We start from the raw sequence: 16,949 nt of genomic DNA on the forward strand, positions 1-16,949 counted from the left end.
TCCATGTGGGCACAGTTATTTTGATGAAGACAAAGAAACACTTTCTGGATTTTATTTCTCCAGACTGGCAAGTGAGCTGCCAGTGAGGTGGGTGGAAATCTCATCATCTCTAATCAGTAGAAGCATATTTGAAACAAACCAGGGCAAAAAGTCATTCTTCAGTCCAAAGCTGAGCAATCTCAGATAGCCTGAGTCCAACAGAAGCAATTCAAGTACACACATTGTTATTGGAATCTCTGACTAAAATTACACAGTTTTTGAAGCAAAAAAGCCTTGGAAACTCTGAGACACAACCTGAAAAAAACATACCCAGAATATGAGAAAAGTAATTGTACCATGCACTAAGGACTTATGGACTTATGTCACCAAGTTTTCTGTCCTTAAATTCTGATAATTGGTTGGAAAGGGAAAAAGTTCAGATATAGTGTGCTGAGTTCCCTTCTTTTTTCTCTGTTGTATAACTAAATAATAAATACTTGACCAGAATGTCCTTCAAATTCTTAAATTTGGGATCAGAATAATAAATTCCAGACAGAATAACCGCTGGTCCTGATGATAGAGAAGATGGTCCAGAGGCCCCTGCCATGCCTCTCCTGTGCTGATGGGTCTTTATTTTCACCCCAGCAAAGTGGAGATAACAATATTTGCCTTACTTCACAGGGATGCTATGAAAATTAAATGAAATGCTCTATGTTAAGTAATGTTTTATACATATTATTGTCTCAGATCTTGTGCTGGGCACTGTAGCAGAGCAGAGATGAATAGTGTGTTTTAAATTCCTTTAAGATATAACCATCAGAAAGGGAATTAAGAAGAGTCAAGGAATTACATATTTCGCTAATGTTAGAAGGTGTTATAATTGTATTGCAATATTATTTCCAATATGTCTTGCAAAACATGCAACATGAAATGCACAAAAACTGAATTTTGGAAACATTGCTATCTCAATGGAATGAGATACTTTATAGAGAAAGGCATCTTGTAGTGATTTCTTGGATAATTTTGTGAATAAATTATTTGTTTTGAATCCACATGAATTTTCTTGGAGAACATTTCCTTAGAGCAAAATACACATACAACTATATTTCCAGCAAAGTGAAAATTAGCAGATGGTGCACAAATATGGGTTTTTAGGATTTCCATTCTATTCAGAATTACACTAATTCAATTGGGACTTCTGGATTCTGAGCCTCAGGGCACAGTGCAATAGCTATTATCTACTACTATTGCTTTCTGACTTTATTTTTCCTCACCTCGTTGCTACAAGCAAATGGTCTTGATTTAGAAAATAAAATGGTCAATAGACCCCATAGGTAGTTTAGGTATATGCAATTGACATATTCTATAGAAAATCTGGAGGCGACCATTTTCAAGGTATATGCAATGATTATCATCCTGTCTGCATGATGCACTGGAAAAATGTACTGGACCATGGATGAGATGGCTGGGGTCCTAGTCCCAAATCTATTTACAGTAGTTGTCCAAAGTGAACAAATAACCCATCTTCCTAGTTTCCTCATCTGGAAAATGTATATGGTATGTATGTATCCTTCTTGCATGAATGATCATTAAATATACATATGCTCACTGGTAAATTGACTATTTGAATAAATTAAACTTAAATAATTTTTTTCTTAAAACTTACTAGAAGCATATTTTAATGTTTTTTGGTAAAAATCTAAAATTTACTTGTTTAATTTTAACTTAGGTAAGTCTTTCAAACATATTTTTCTTTTCTTGTAAAAAAGAAAAGAAAAACATTACCCCCACTATAAAAGCTAAAGTGACCTTTGTATGGTATAAAAGCCTGAAAAGAAAAGCAAACTAATATTTACTTCATACCTGTGTCCCAGCATCAGGTGCACAGAAGCCATTTTATGTGATCCTACTGAACTAATAAATGACAGGTAATATAATCTGTATTTAACAGATGAGGAAACTGAGTCTGCACTTTTCCTGCTATACTTAATAAACTCTAAAGTTGGAATTTCTGAATCCAGGTATGTACAATTTTAAAAAGTCCTGTTCCTTTCAAATTATACTCAACACTGACCATTATCAGTAAGGTTCCTTATTGGAAGGGAATCCAATCATCTGAGCATAAGAGCAGTGGATTTCTTAACCTTATAGCATATGTGGAGCTTGAGAAAACTTGCTGGAGAACAAACTTCCTAAAGCTTGTGTCTCTCAGGGGAACTTACTCAACATTAAAAACAATAGGTTAATAGGCTCCTTGGGAAATCCAGCCTGTTCTTCACTTATCTATAATGATGCATGAGACAGTCTTGCATTATTTGAGCAAGTGCAAGGTGAAAGCAAAGTGACTTTGAGCCATATTATTTAAAACTTAATTTCAAGCACACAAACAAAATCTTCTGTCAGGCCTACTACTTCCAGGTATTGAGGAAATAAGGCCAAGTTCATATAGTTGTGGCAAGTAGAATAAGTTCTGATCCTGGGAGATATTATAAGAAGTCTTCAAATATATGATTATTTGTAGTTTTTAATTACAAAAAGGGTTTCTTCTAGAATTGTTTTCACTACCTCCAGAGGTAGAAGGAAATGAAGTATAAGTCAATAGAACTGCAGTCATCCCCAGGGTGACTGCAAGGGATGCAAATGAGTATACCAGGTCGATTACTCTTTCATCTTCCTAGGAGGTTTAGGTTTAATTCTGTTTTCCTGGCAGTAGAAAAGTCAGATTTCCTCAATTCTATCCATATAAAAGAAAAACAGACAGAATCTTAGGTGCTGAAGGCACCAATACACCACCTGTACCATTAATTAACATATGGCCTATACCATTTCCTTCATTACTGCCTCTCATCAGGATGGGAAAGTACCTTACAAAAACAAAATAAACAAAAAGAATATGTGCATCTGAATTTAGATTTGCCCAGAATAAAGTCATGCTTCTAAGATCCTCTAAATAAATAATATGACCATATTAGGCTGCAGTCAGATGGTTCATGAAACAAATCCCACCTAATTTTCTGTCTGATGAGCCAGCAAGGCAAAGATATATATCGTGGAATAAAACTAGATTGAAGTTTTTAATTTTAGGCATTACTTTATGGAGGAGTCAAGTCTTGTTGGTTTAAAAACGGTTGGATATATTTTTGTTACAGTCTTTAAAGACCACCAGAATCATTATGGTTTCAAAGTTTTAAAGACATTTATTTTCCAGAGCATGAATTTTTTTGGACACACTTCTTTTTGTTGCTTTCTTTAATGTTAGGCAAAGCCTTTTGAAATCAATCTTTAGACTGGAGATTTTTTTGGATTGCACAGTTCAAATTTGTGGCTATCTTACCATTCCAGTGGATGTAGTTGGGCTTTTTTATTCAGGAGCCAAAATTGTTCAAATACATTTAAAAGAGACCAGTACTGGGTCAGGACTGAGCCAGGTTTTCCCAAAGGATTTGTTGCATCATAAAATTCACGCATCAAAGATCGAATCCCAGGAGTGGTAGATGGAAAGAGCTGAGAAGAAATATTCAAACACAAAGTATCCATGTAAGTTATGGAAAATAAGTTAAAATGCACATTACTAGGAAAGGTTTTATATTTTGTTAGATTTTTAAAAATCAATTTATTGATCAATCAGTACTGTGATTTATTTTTTCTGTGTAGTTGTCAAGGTAAATGCCCCTTTTTATAAGGAAATAATTTTGTTGATGATCATATTTCCAAATGGAATGAATTTTTCTTTCCCTGCTGTTGAGGAGATATGGATTTCTCCTTCTTGCGAGAGATAACTAACATATCTTGCTGCAGCTAAATAGCAGAGGGAATCAGGCAGCAGGGAAAATGAGGAAAAATCCTCTTTGTTACAAGTGAATTACATCAGGGCAAGAAATAGTTGTCTCACCAAAAAATTAAATTAAAATAACCTAAGGTTATTTGGTTTCTACTCCCAGAGTCAGGAACTAAGGTTTTGCCCTGGCTTCTGCAAAATAATTCTTTAGTTCTTTTTTGCATTATGCCAAGATATATTCTATATTCACAGCATCTTAAATTATAAATTCCGAAAAGACAAGCGTCTCTTTGATTATCTTTCTATAATATTGAACTAACTTACCACGAATGTAATGCTATACTTAAATTAGTCAAAATGACAAATACACAAAGTAAATTATCTTTGGAGAAATAAACTTACTTTGAAACCTCCCAAATATGGGCTAAATTATAAAAGCAAATGTCAAACATTCATTAGTTAACAAATTGGTTACAACTCATACTGCAGATATGTATACATAGATTTAAAAAATGCTGAAGCCATATGTCAGATTAATAATGAATTATTAATGCACTCCTAAACATTATTTTTAAAAGATGTTTTACATGGACAAATCTTAGGTGGAAAAATGCAAATCATTATCATCTATTTATATAAGTGGCAGAAGTAGAAACAAAGCTTGCACTGAGCATACTCATTTATATGTAATAAATCATCCTTAGATACTAATAAATAATAAAGTCCAAGAAAATATACACAAATACTCTTTTAATAGGCTGAAACCAGTAAAAATTGGTATAATTATGTACATTTTCTTTTCTCTGACGTTTGTTATACAGTTAAAAAATTAAGATTTAGGTAGCTTTCTAAAATGTTCTTATTTTGTTCAATTATATTTGATTTTATATAAATTAAAAAGATATAAAAAGCAGAAATAAACTTAGGTTGTATGTAAATGTCCCAAAGCTAAAAGTAAAACTTATTAAGAAAAATGTTGACATTTTCCCTTTGAGGACTGTCAAATCCTGGAAGCTGTACTAATCCCATATATTTAATTTTTTTTTATCTTTAATAAATCATGGGCTGTGTGTAAACTCTTAAAGTGAAACATATAGATCTTGCTTATCTGTTTAGATCTCTGAAAGCAAGACTGAATCTTACAAAGATTCAGTAAAAAAAAAAAATTCTGTCCAGTGTGAAGTCGAAAGAAGGTAGTTTAGGGCTGATCTACTATAATCTTAGTACAGGAGGAGGCAAATGTCACTTTTGTTTTACCAGTTGGAATTGTCCCAGATTCTCAAGCTCCTTTATGAAAGTCATAATTGAGTTAATTTCTTCTAAAGACAGACATTGATTTAGGTCCTTTTGATAGTTTTCATTTTCACCCTGTAATAGGAGGAAAAAAATCATAAGCAATAACTAAAGTTTAAATCATCTTTACCCCAATTGCCTCCTACTTCATAAGCCAGATTTTCAACTCTAAGCAGATAAGCAAATTAATGTTATATACTGCTTAGTAACTTCAACTTGTCACACAATGTTGGAATATAAGTAAACCTCATATTTGACAATGTGAACCTGGATGAAATAGCTTCGTGATGCTTTGGTAGTGAGGTTGGGGAGGTGAACAAGAAGCATAATGGGTGTGGCAATCGGTTTGAGAAAGCAGCAGGAGTCTCCTGTAGCCTTCAGAGCATTACATGAGTATAAACCAATGAACCCATTTATGGGACATTGCCATTTGGGGTTTCACATACTTTGGTAAGCAGACCTCTCCCCATGTTTTTCCACATCCATTTTTTCTAGTACATCACTGCAAGAAAGATAGATGCTCTACAGAGAAATGGTTGTGAGAAATACAACATCAATCTTTGTGAAACCTTTCACATCCTCTCTCCAAATTCTCTTTAAAATATAGGTTATAAAATAGAAAATATATAGGGAACAATACTCAGTTTAGTAATTCGTATAGTACTTTACATATCAAGAAAACTTATACTAACCATAAAACTTCACCAATGTTACTCTGAAGTATCATCAGCATCTGACTAAACATGTTAACAGATGTGAATGCTTTAAAATATTAATGTTATAACTTAAATCCTCTGATATCCATCTGAAGCACTTTCTGCTATTCTAGACTGCTTCCAAAAAGTTCTAACACTCCTTTAAAAGATTTCTATAATATACAATATGCATTATTCATAATATACACAAACATTTCTTCTGAATTATGAACTACTTTATTTCACTTTCAACTCACAATTATATCACAATCATTTTTATGCACATACTTTGTTGATGTAAAAAAGTTGATCCTCAGGTCAGAAAAAATTAAGAGGTGCAACATAGATACCAATTAATTTCACTCAAATTCTCAAATTGCTTGATTACATAATAAAGAAAATGTCACATTCTAAAGAAGACTTGAAAAAACATTCATCAGCACACAAATTAGCACAAATTAGCACTTACCTTAAATACGCCCGGTCTATAAAGTCTCTGAAATATCTCTGAAAATAAGGAAAGTGAAGATTCATTGGAGAAAAGAAAATTGAAGGTGTCTTTTAACAGGAATTCTTCTGTATTTTGGTCCTCAAAATCCATGTCATCATCATCTTGAAAATTTAAATGCTCGTGCACCTTTGAAGAGGCAAAGCACAGTGAATAGTTTCCATGAGTTAATACAGTGGAATTATTTCTAAGACATGATTTATTTCCTGTTGTTTGTAGATCAGACCTGACATCTAGTGGTCTTTTTGGAGGTCAACAGTTTTATAAATAAGAATAATGTTTTCTTAAAGATGCAATTTTTTAATGTAAGAAGTTTAACTGTGATAAAGTCACATTAGCTTATCTTAAAGCCATCTGTGTAACTGAAGAATCTGTGTTCACCAAAGATAATATATAACACTTTTCTGAAGTACACATTTTTAGAATATAATATCAACTATTAGATATGTGTACAAAGTAAGGAAAAAATAGTCATTTCATCATTTTATAAAGCTTCAAAAAAAAAAATTGCAATTTACCTCTGAGCTACAGTTCCAGGCTTTTTACTTTTTATTTTGGGATAGGGTCTCACTAAGTTTCTTAGGGCCTTGCTAAGTTGCTGAGGCTGGCCTAAAATTTGTAATCCTTCTGCCTCAGCCTCCTACATCATTGAGATTTTAGGTGTGTGCCATTGTGCCTGGCCAAAGTTTCAAAATTTTATAGGTAAATATTAAAGTTATTCAACTAAATGTCTATAATTGTTTTTCCTCAATTATAGTTTGAAAACAATGCTATATAAATTTGAATTCTGGTTATTCATGCTATTTTGTTCCTCTTCCCTTCTTCCCACACCAGAACTCAAGAGAGAACTTTCTGTAGACTAATTGAACCAAATTGTTTTTTATCTTCTTGCCCCTGAGGGCTATTTTAGAAGAAAAAATATGTTTGGGGAGATGATCGAAAGAATTCAAGAAGAAGCAAAAAGGTGTACTAAAGCACTCTAATTCTGTGTATTTATACTAGGGGAAAAAATCTCGAAACCCCCATGTATTTTTAAATTAAAACAAGCCGATTTAAAAACTAATGTCCCAACATAATGAATAATACCTTTTTAATAGCACTATGTGAATGCACCATGGAATCTACCATTTTTCATTATATGCCTTGCTTCTTTCCATGAACACGTACTTAGGTTTATTCCACATTTTCTTCATAAACAGTGGTTGAACCATAAAAAAAAAAAAAAAATTCATGTTTGTTCTACAGGAACATACGATGGGGATTGGAACACATAGATTCGCCACATACTAATTAATTCCCTAAACCACAATGCATATGAGCCTATAATGGCTTTAATTCAGGTTGCTATTTATCAATTGGTGACTGTGAATGAAAGTCTCTCTCTCTCTCTCTCTCTCTCTCTCTCTCTCTCTCTCTCTCTCTCTCATACACACACACACACACACACACACACACACCTTCCACCAAGAGCTGGAAGCTCACACCACTCACGAGGCCTTTGACAACTCACCTGAAGCACTACAGGGTATCTGAGGCTGTCATAACCAATATCAAAAGTTAAAAGTTGAAAGCATAATCTACATCTGAAATAAAAACATAAGATAGCATAAAAATAGACTCTTTGCTACACTAACTCCACTATCTGGTATCACATTGTTAATGACTGCTATGGTTAAATGTCAATATCTCTAACCAAAAATTATACATAATTGACTCCTGGGTTTGGGACCTGTTTTGTTTCTTACAGAAAGTACATCTAACTTATTCATAACACTTTAAACTAGGAAGTTATTCCATGAAAATCTTAATATGGAGAAGAAAACTCTCCTATTTCTACATGTGAAAGGCCTATTCACATACAAAGTATAACAATGAGTAAATAAATTGAGGAATCGCTTTTTTTTATATATATACCCAATTTGACATGTTCTTAAAGCAAAGACAATAAATTATTTTCAGTAAACTGAAATATGAGGCTAGGGTTACTAAGTGTGTTAATAAAGATCTTTGTTTCCTTCTCTGCATTTTGAAATCACTGGGATATCTGAGAATACAATTTATTGGGTAAGATTGCAACCAATCAACACTAAATCTATATGCTAGAAATAAAGAAATAGCTAAACTTGAAAGAAAGCTGCCATTTAAATTTTAATTTTAAAATTTTGTGTTTTATTTATTTTCACCAATATTTGGACATTAACAAGTGTGCAGCATGCTCTGAAGTGTTAGGATCTATAAACTGGTCCACATCTCTTTAGAAGATCCTATTAACAATTTTTAGAAGACTTATTTTCTTCCCTTTTTTTAAATTAAAATTTGTTTTTACCTATGGAAGGTCTTTGGTCCCAGAGTAGATGTTTCGCTGAAGACTTCGGCAGCCAGAAGGAGTTTGCTGATGGCTTCCTTCATGTTATCAAATGCCTGAAGTGGTGAACTAGCCTTCAGGAATGTCTCCAAAAAAGTTTGCAGCTGTGAACAAAGTAAAAGATCCATACACTAAAGGAGAAGTCTCAATTTGTCTATCTTTTCCAGGGGGACCAATGTGAACTATTCTTTGTCACATACCAGGTTGGCGGGGGCCGGGGGAATCCTTAAATGGAAAGTTTGATAACCTAAAGTTTAAGTGTTTTATAATTTAAAATACAAGGTGAAAGAGAAAGGTGTAACTGCCTTGTGATTTAAATCATTTTAGAGGTGTTTACTCGGTTTTTCTTTCTTTTATGTCACGGCATCTAATCTTGGAAAGTGTGGAGGAGCTTTTATAACAAGGTTTGTGAGCAGAACTCCCAAGTTTAATTTGTGACTCTACCAACAAAGGGACTGGACTTGCTGCTACTCACTCAGAATTTCTGTGTCCTCTCTTTAAACTGGGCTTAATATCTACCAACAGAGTTGTGAAACCAAATTAGAAGAAAATTTATTTGAAAGTCCATGTGTGGTATGAAAGCAAATCTTAGTTATTAAAAATTTTCTGCATGTATCTGAATAAAAGTGGCAGTATCAAAATTATTTCTTCACTGCAGTTTTTCTCTGGATGGACCAAGGCACGTAGAGAGGAATCTAAGAGAATCCCAGTGTTCTGCAGACATTTCCATTTAAAATTTCATGTGGATAGAGCAGTATTACCAAAGGGCAGATGAAGCTCAGGTTTATGTCTTCTTAGAAACACCATAATTAAAACCATAAATAGTTATTTTTGTTTGCTTAATTATTAAAAGTAGCCAGACAAGAATGCATAGCATTAAAGCTCAAATCTTTTGTTTTGTTTCTGTTTTTGGTAATGGGGATTAAATCTACAGTGCTCTGCTACTGAGCTACATTCCCAGTCATTTTTATTTTATTTTGAGGCAGGGTCTCGTTAAGGTACCCAACCTATCCTTGAATTTGTGACCCTCCTGCTTCAGCCTACCTAGTAGCTGGGATCAGAGGCATGTGCCACCACACCCACTTCAAGTCAATGTTTTTTAAAGGCATAAAACAAATCTCATATTGCTTCATAGATTTTCTCTAAACATACTCTTTTAAAGATGAAGAACTAAAAATATTTTTTAAAAAAACATGCAGCAGGTATTCTATTCATGTTTTTGGAAGAACAGATGAAATGTATCAGAACAGTATGAGATTGCAAAGTGAAAAACTATTTGGGCTATGATAATGAAGGACAAATATTGGTGCAAATCACCTGAGGAAAATGGTAATTGTTATCTTTAAAATGTTCAAACAAAATTCCCCCAAGAGAAACAAATACTGACTTCATAAACTTTTACCAGCTGAAAAACAGAAACCTAATGAGACTACACATTAAGACCCTAAGAAAATATCATTGGCATTTGGCAATTGGGATGTTTTTCCATTTTACCAAGGAAAATGAATGTAGTAATTGTATAATTAAAAGAAAACAAATTAATGCTAACACTAAAACTGCTAACACCCTTGAGTCAAAATAGAGTAACATTATGTTTTTCTAAATAAAAGGAGTATGGCTGCCTCTCCCTCTAGAATTGGCACACATTCTCCCATGCTTTTTGAAATAACCCTTTGTCTGTGTCTCTGAAAAAATTAAAAAGTAACTCATCATACTTGATATATTTTATTAGGGATAGTATCGCATTTTCCCATTATCATGTGAACTGAGTATCAAGAGGTTAAGGTTAATAACATAAAGAAGTTGGAAATGCCTATGTAACATATAAGATACATAAGATAGGATCAGATTATATCATTCATGAGGAAGCGATATTAGCAAATTAACATTCTAGATTGTGTTTATTCTTCTGATGATGAAATGATTATTTCTTCATTTCTTATCATAACAGCAATGAATATGGAGTGCTGTTCATTTCATTCTTGCAATTCATCTTTCAGGTGAACTCTCCCACGTGGAAACAGCTGTGCACTATGTCTTGGGAGATACGCTGTATCACTCAGACATAGTGAGTGTAACACTACAGACCAGTGGCAAAAGGTAACACTACAGACATAGTGAGTGTAACACTACAGACCAGTGGCAAAAGGTCCCATGTCAGCTTTGGTTCTGTACCAAAGTTGTGAGACCTTGTGGAATAAATAACTTCTAATTTATACAGATATTGCCAGGATTAAACGAAAGCTGCCACAAGAGGCATATCATCATCCAGCAACATTCGGTACATGTTAGCTCCTTTTGTTTTTTATTGATTAAAACAAAACAAGTCCTGGGAACCTAAAACTGCTGTTTAAACAAAACGAAACAAAATTTTAACCAAAACAAGCACAAAATCAAGACACGTCCATGATCCACCACGTAAAAGAGATTAAAGGAGATTGCAGTTAAAGTGGTCCTTGAACCCAGATTCTCATAAAGCAATTTACATTAGTGACACCAACCAAGGAAGAACATTTTAAAAATAGTAGACTTTTGATAGAAATGGTTTAAAGAGAGAGAATAAAGAGGTCTGATGGTTGAATGGATCCCTCCTGGGGTGTCCCTCCCAACAGAAGTGAAAGAGCAGAACTGAATGACCCAAATAACTGGGGTTTTTCCCCCATTACCCTCAGAACTCAGTCTGCAGAGAGAAGGACTAACATCACCCAATGCGAATGAAAGTTAGGGAACTTGAACGTAACTGCCTTTATAACTAGAAGTGTGGAGAGAGAAAATGACACTCGGAAAGCAAGACTCAAAATGGGACAACTTCTTTTATTTCTACATTAGTTCTGCTTGCAGTTTTTGTCTCTGAATGCATTCCCTTTTATCTCTTTGTATGCATTTCAATTTATGTAAGCCCTTAAATTCAAAGAAATTCTACATGAGCGTGACCTCTTTTTATTTAGCTTAGTAGAGTGGCTGCAACCTTCATATGCAAAAAATAAGAGCAGAGTTATGCAAGTGCTTAATACACACATATATACGATCATCAAATTTCAATTAATCTTCCATGGAGGAAATATTTCCATTATTCCTTACTGCTAATTCACTCAGACAAAGTGGAAGACTTATGTGTCTGGTTATATTGCAATTTATTTCTCTAATTGTATTTCCTGGATCCAACAATTGCTTGAGTTCTGTTCATCTTGGTGTGCTCAGATGCATGATGACAGAACTGTTTGATGCATCTCAGCATGAATCAGAAAATGTCAAATCAGAAAATATTTAATATTAATTCCACTCACAAGCCATCAGAACCTGAAAACCACGTTTCACCCAAGAGCTTTTTTAGCTCAAGCACAGATCCCCGAAGGAACACCTCACCTTCGCTGCTAATTTAAAACTATCAATCCACGAGTTCAAATATTAAGGAGACTTCTCCCTTTCTATATCATCACTTCTAATCAAAGTTTTTAAGTTAAATAAATTTGATAATATAAGTTCCCAAGGAAATCAGTACCTCTGCAGTGAGAGAAACAATAAATAAAAACTTTTTACATAACACGAAACTGTTTTACGGACTATAAACTCTTCCACTTCTGTGTAACAATGAAGTACAAATTTAATGCAAAATAAATTATATAGAAAATGACCTTGTAAGATTATGATTGTAAAACCAGGCAGATAAAACATTACTGTTTGTTCGTACTTGTATAAAATTCAAGCAATAATCAGTGAGGTATTGAAATCGATCCATTCAAACAACGTATTGAGGTAGAAATAGTGAACCAAAATTATCAATTAAAATGGAAGGTCAAGAGGAATGGAGGATGAACTTAACAGGATTTATGGAAAAACTCTGATTATGTATTTGATATCTTAATATATTTCCAAAGTGCCCTAATTATTCACCTCATTCTCTTACCGCGTATCTCTTCCCTTACTACCTTATTATTTCTTGTTCTCCTCCCATAAGATATTGGGCAATTTATTCTCAGTGTCCATGTGTCATTCATTCTGCTTTAAATTTGATGAGCTTCCTGTCTGCTCTTATCATGAGAGTGTGAGTATTTTTAGATCAGGAATGGTCTTGTTTTATCTTTGTATGTCTGGTGCCTAATGCTGGGTATTATTACGATATTATAAAAACCACAGAGACCATGATAAGAGAAATTGTTCATTTTTATAACAATTTTTTATATGGTATATTTATTTCTTGCTTCCATCTCATGAGAAATAAAGTATGCATTTTTCTGGTCACTTACAACAAAATAGCTGAAAAATGAAAGCTTACAGCTGTTTGAGAGGTATTTCTAGATAAGAAAATTCATGAGCTAAGGTAAGGGATGAAAGATTAACTAATCTAAGTATTTTTTTAAGTAATGTCTTTGACTAACTGAGAAACCATAGCAGAATACTAATATTTCAATATTTTGAACTTTGGATAGTGCTTTATAGCATTATACCTTACTAAAGTTTATCAGGATTTCTGTCAATGTTATTGTGTATGTGAAAAAGAAATTCTCATCTTCTCAGATTAAAGAATAATACTGGTACTTAAAATAATTTTTTAATAAATGTCATATGTCCAATGTTACTAATCATTATGGAAATGAAAATTGAAACCACAGTAAGAGATTACTTTACACTCATTAGGATGATTATTATTTTTTAAAAAACATGGAATATAATTGTGTTTGCAAGGAAATGAAGGAATCACAATCTGTATGCCCTCTGGTGGGAATGTAAAATGATAGATACATCATAGCAGTTGCTTAAAAAAATAATAATAATATATATATGTTATTAAAAAAAGATTTTCTGTTTGATCAAGCAACCTCAATTCTTGGAATATACCCAAAAGAATTGAAAGCAGGATTGCGAAGTGATATTTGCACATCTATAGACAGTAGCCAAAAGGTAGAAGCAAGCAAGTATACACTGATGGATAAAAGGATAACAATGTAGTCCATCTATACTAGGAATATTATTCAGCCTTAAAAAAGAAAGAAAATTCTGAAATGTGCTAAAACTTGGATGAGTATTTATGCCATCATGCTAAGCAAAACCATCCAGTCACAACTGCATGATTCCACTTGCATGAAGCTTCTAGAGTAGTCAAATGCATAGAAATAGAGTGGAGATGGTTCTCAGAGGGCAAGGGGAAGTTGCTGTTTGGTGGGTAGGTAGTTCACAATTTCAGTTGTGTAAAATGTTCTGAAGACTGGCTGCAAATCAGTGTGACTATTTTTACCCCAGATGAACTGTACACTCCACAGTGGTCAGGATGATAAATTTTATGTTACCGTATATCAACACAATATTAAAATTTGGATATAATTTTGAGGTTCTCAGAGCCACACGTCCTACAACAAATGTGCTCAACCACTTGCTTATTTTGTACCACCAAAATCAGCCTTGAACTTTTCATTCATTTGTTTAAGAAGTAAAATAGCACAGAGCAAACGTGATTGATCCAGAAGGAATGGAACACAGAGCCTAGCGATGAATGTTTCAGGTTATGGTCAAAAGGTAACATCACATAAGGGTTCAGACATAATTTTTACTCATGTTTAGAGGCAAGGGCACTCAAATATACAAAATCCAAAATTCTATGCTCTGTGACAAAAAAAAAAAAATGGAATAGGGATGCATTCAAATCTACTGGGTTTTTGTTGTTGTGGTGGTGGTGGTGGGTTGCTGTTGTTTTGTGGTGCTGGAGATTGAACCAAGGGCACTTTACCACTGAACTACATCCCTAACCCCAAAGAGTATGGTAGTATGGTACTGGCATATAAACAGAAATGCAGATAAAGGGAATAGACAAAGATGACAAAAACATGTTTTGAAGAAAAGACAGCCCCTTTAACAAATGATGCTGGGAAAATGTGATATCCAACTATAGAAGAATGAAACTAGAACCTTACCTCGCATTCTGCACATAAGTCAACTCAAAATGGATCAAAGACCTAAGACCAGAAACTTTGGAACTGCCAGAAGAATACGTAGGGGAAACACTGCAACATCTAGGCGCAAGAATCAACAAAGGATTCATATCCAGAATAATGAAGAACTCAAAAAATTTAACATCAAATATTAATAATTATAACCTTTTTATTATTTTTTATTATGAGATAGGGTCTCACTAAGTTGTCAAGGCTGGCCTTGAACTTGTGAATCTCCCACTTCAGCCTGCCAAGTAGCTAGGATTATAGGCAGGCACCACCCAACCTGGCTCAAATCTACCCATTTTTAATGTGGCTGGATTGAAGTCTATTGTTCTTGATAGATATTTTTATTCTGACTTTTTCAGACTCAACAGAGATTTCTCAGACTTTGACCTAACCAATCTGTCTCCAAGCCATTTACACAATGGTGTAAAATGTATCTGACATGATCCAAATATCTCAGAATTTTATATCAATATATTTTATATATGAAAGTCTCTTGTGATTGCCCTGTAATTCTCAATAGGAAAAATGTGTTTAAAAGTTTTTAAAAATATCAATGACTATATGGCTGTAAGCTAAAAGAAAATTCTTCCAAAGAGTTCTGATACAATTATTTGACAGACACAATTGGTCAGAACAATAAAGGTATTACAAATCTTTTTTTTTTTTTTTTTTTTTTGGCGGTGCTGGAGATTTGAACCCTGGGCCTTGTGCTTGCAAGGCAAGCACTCTACCAAGTGAGCTATATCCCCAGCCCACAAATCTTGTTAAATAACTTCTAAAATAAAAAAGCAAAATTACTAGAGATGTTGAACACGTTTTCATGTATTTGTTGATTGCTTGTATATCATCTTCTGTGAAGTGTCTGTCAAGTTCCTTAGCCCATTTATTGATTGGGTTCTTTGTATTCTTGGTGTAAAGTTTTTTGGGTTCTTTATAAATTTTGGAGATTAGTGCTCTATCTGAAGTGCTTGTGGAAAAGATTTTCTCTCACTCTGTAGCCTTTCTTCTTACATTATTGATTGTTTCCTTTGCTGAGAAAAAGCTTTTTAGTTTGAATCCATTCCATTTATTGATTCTTGCTTTCATTCTTTGCTCTCTGGGAGGCTTGTTAAGCCAACATGATGAAGATTTGGCCTACTTTTTCTTCTATTTGATGCAGGATCTCTGATCTAATTCCCAAGTCCTTGATCCATTCTGAGTTGAGTTTTGTGCAGGGTGAGAGATAGAGGTTTAGTTTCATTTTGCTGCATATGGAGTTCCACTTTTCCCAGTACCATTTGTTGAAGAGACTATCTTTTCTTTATTGTATATTTTTGGTACCTTGGTCTAGTATGAGATAACTGTATTTATGTGAGTTTGTCACTATGTCCTCTATTCTGTACCATTGGTCTACCTGTCTATTTTGGTGCCAATACCAATGTCATTTTTGTTACTATTGCTCTCTAGTATAGTTTAAGGTTTGGTATTGTGATACCTCCTGCTTCACTTCCTGCTTAGGATTGCTTTGGTTCAATATCTCTCGTAGTTAGAGAAATGTAAATCAAAATTGCCCTAAGATTTCATCTCACTCCAATTAGAATGGCTATTATCAAGAATATAAGCAACAATAGGTGTTGGCATGGATGTGGGGTAAAAGGTACACTCATTGCTGGTGGAGTTTCAAATTGGTGCAGTCACTCTGGAAAGCAGTATACAGATTCCTCAGAAAACTTGGAATGGACCCACCTTTTGACCCAGTTATCTCACTCCTCCGTTTATACCCAAAGGACTGAAAATCAGCATACTACAGTGATGCAGACACATTGATGTTTATGGCAACTCAGTTCACAATAGTTAGAGTGTGGAACCAACCTAGATGCCCTTCAATAGATGAATGGATAAAGAGACTGTGGTATATATACACAAAGGAATATTATTCAGCCACAAAGAATAAAATTATGGTATTCGTAGGTAAATGGATGGCATTGGAGAATATCATGCTAAGTGAAATAAGCCAACCTCAAAAAACCAAAGGCTGAATGTTTTCTCTGATAAGTGGATGATGATACATAAGGGGGGGGCAAGAGAAGAATGGAGGAAATTTGGATTGTGTAGAGGGAAATGAGAGGAGAGAAGGGGATGGGGGAAGGAAAGATAGTGGAATGAGACAACATCATTACCCTATGTACATGTATGAGTACACCAATGGTGTGAATCTCCATCATGAACAACCATAGAAATGAAAAGTTGCACCCAATTTTTGTACAATGAATCAAAACACAGTTTGTAAAAATAAAAATAAATAATTTTTTTAAAAAAAGGGAAATTATATTGAGAATATACCTCTCATGCAGATATAATTTCTGTTTATTCAATTAATTCATATATCCCTTGAAAGAATACTTTTGTTGTTAAC

General features: G+C 33.9%; 1 protein-coding gene across 3 annotated transcripts in view; it reads right to left on the reverse strand.

Annotated features, from left to right (window-relative positions):
* The window catches only part of Cped1 (cadherin like and PC-esterase domain containing 1), a 265,317-nt gene that overhangs the window by 124,999 nt on the left and 123,369 nt on the right, over positions 1–16,949 (reverse strand). For all 3 annotated transcript variants that reach the window (XM_047560301.1, XM_047560300.1, XM_047560299.1), the window contains 5 exons: positions 8,580–8,722; positions 7,764–7,836; positions 6,215–6,382; positions 5,015–5,125; positions 3,314–3,483 (listed from right to left, as the gene is read on the reverse strand). In XM_047560301.1, the coding sequence (XP_047416257.1) occupies positions 3,314–3,483; positions 5,015–5,125; positions 6,215–6,382; positions 7,764–7,836; positions 8,580–8,722 (665 nt within the window). The remainder of the gene's footprint in view (positions 1–3,313; positions 3,484–5,014; positions 5,126–6,214; positions 6,383–7,763; positions 7,837–8,579; positions 8,723–16,949) is intronic.

The sequence above is a fragment of the Sciurus carolinensis genome, chromosome 8 (assembly GCF_902686445.1).
Source record: "Sciurus carolinensis chromosome 8, mSciCar1.2, whole genome shotgun sequence".
NCBI lineage: Eukaryota > Metazoa > Chordata > Mammalia > Rodentia > Sciuridae > Sciurus > Sciurus carolinensis.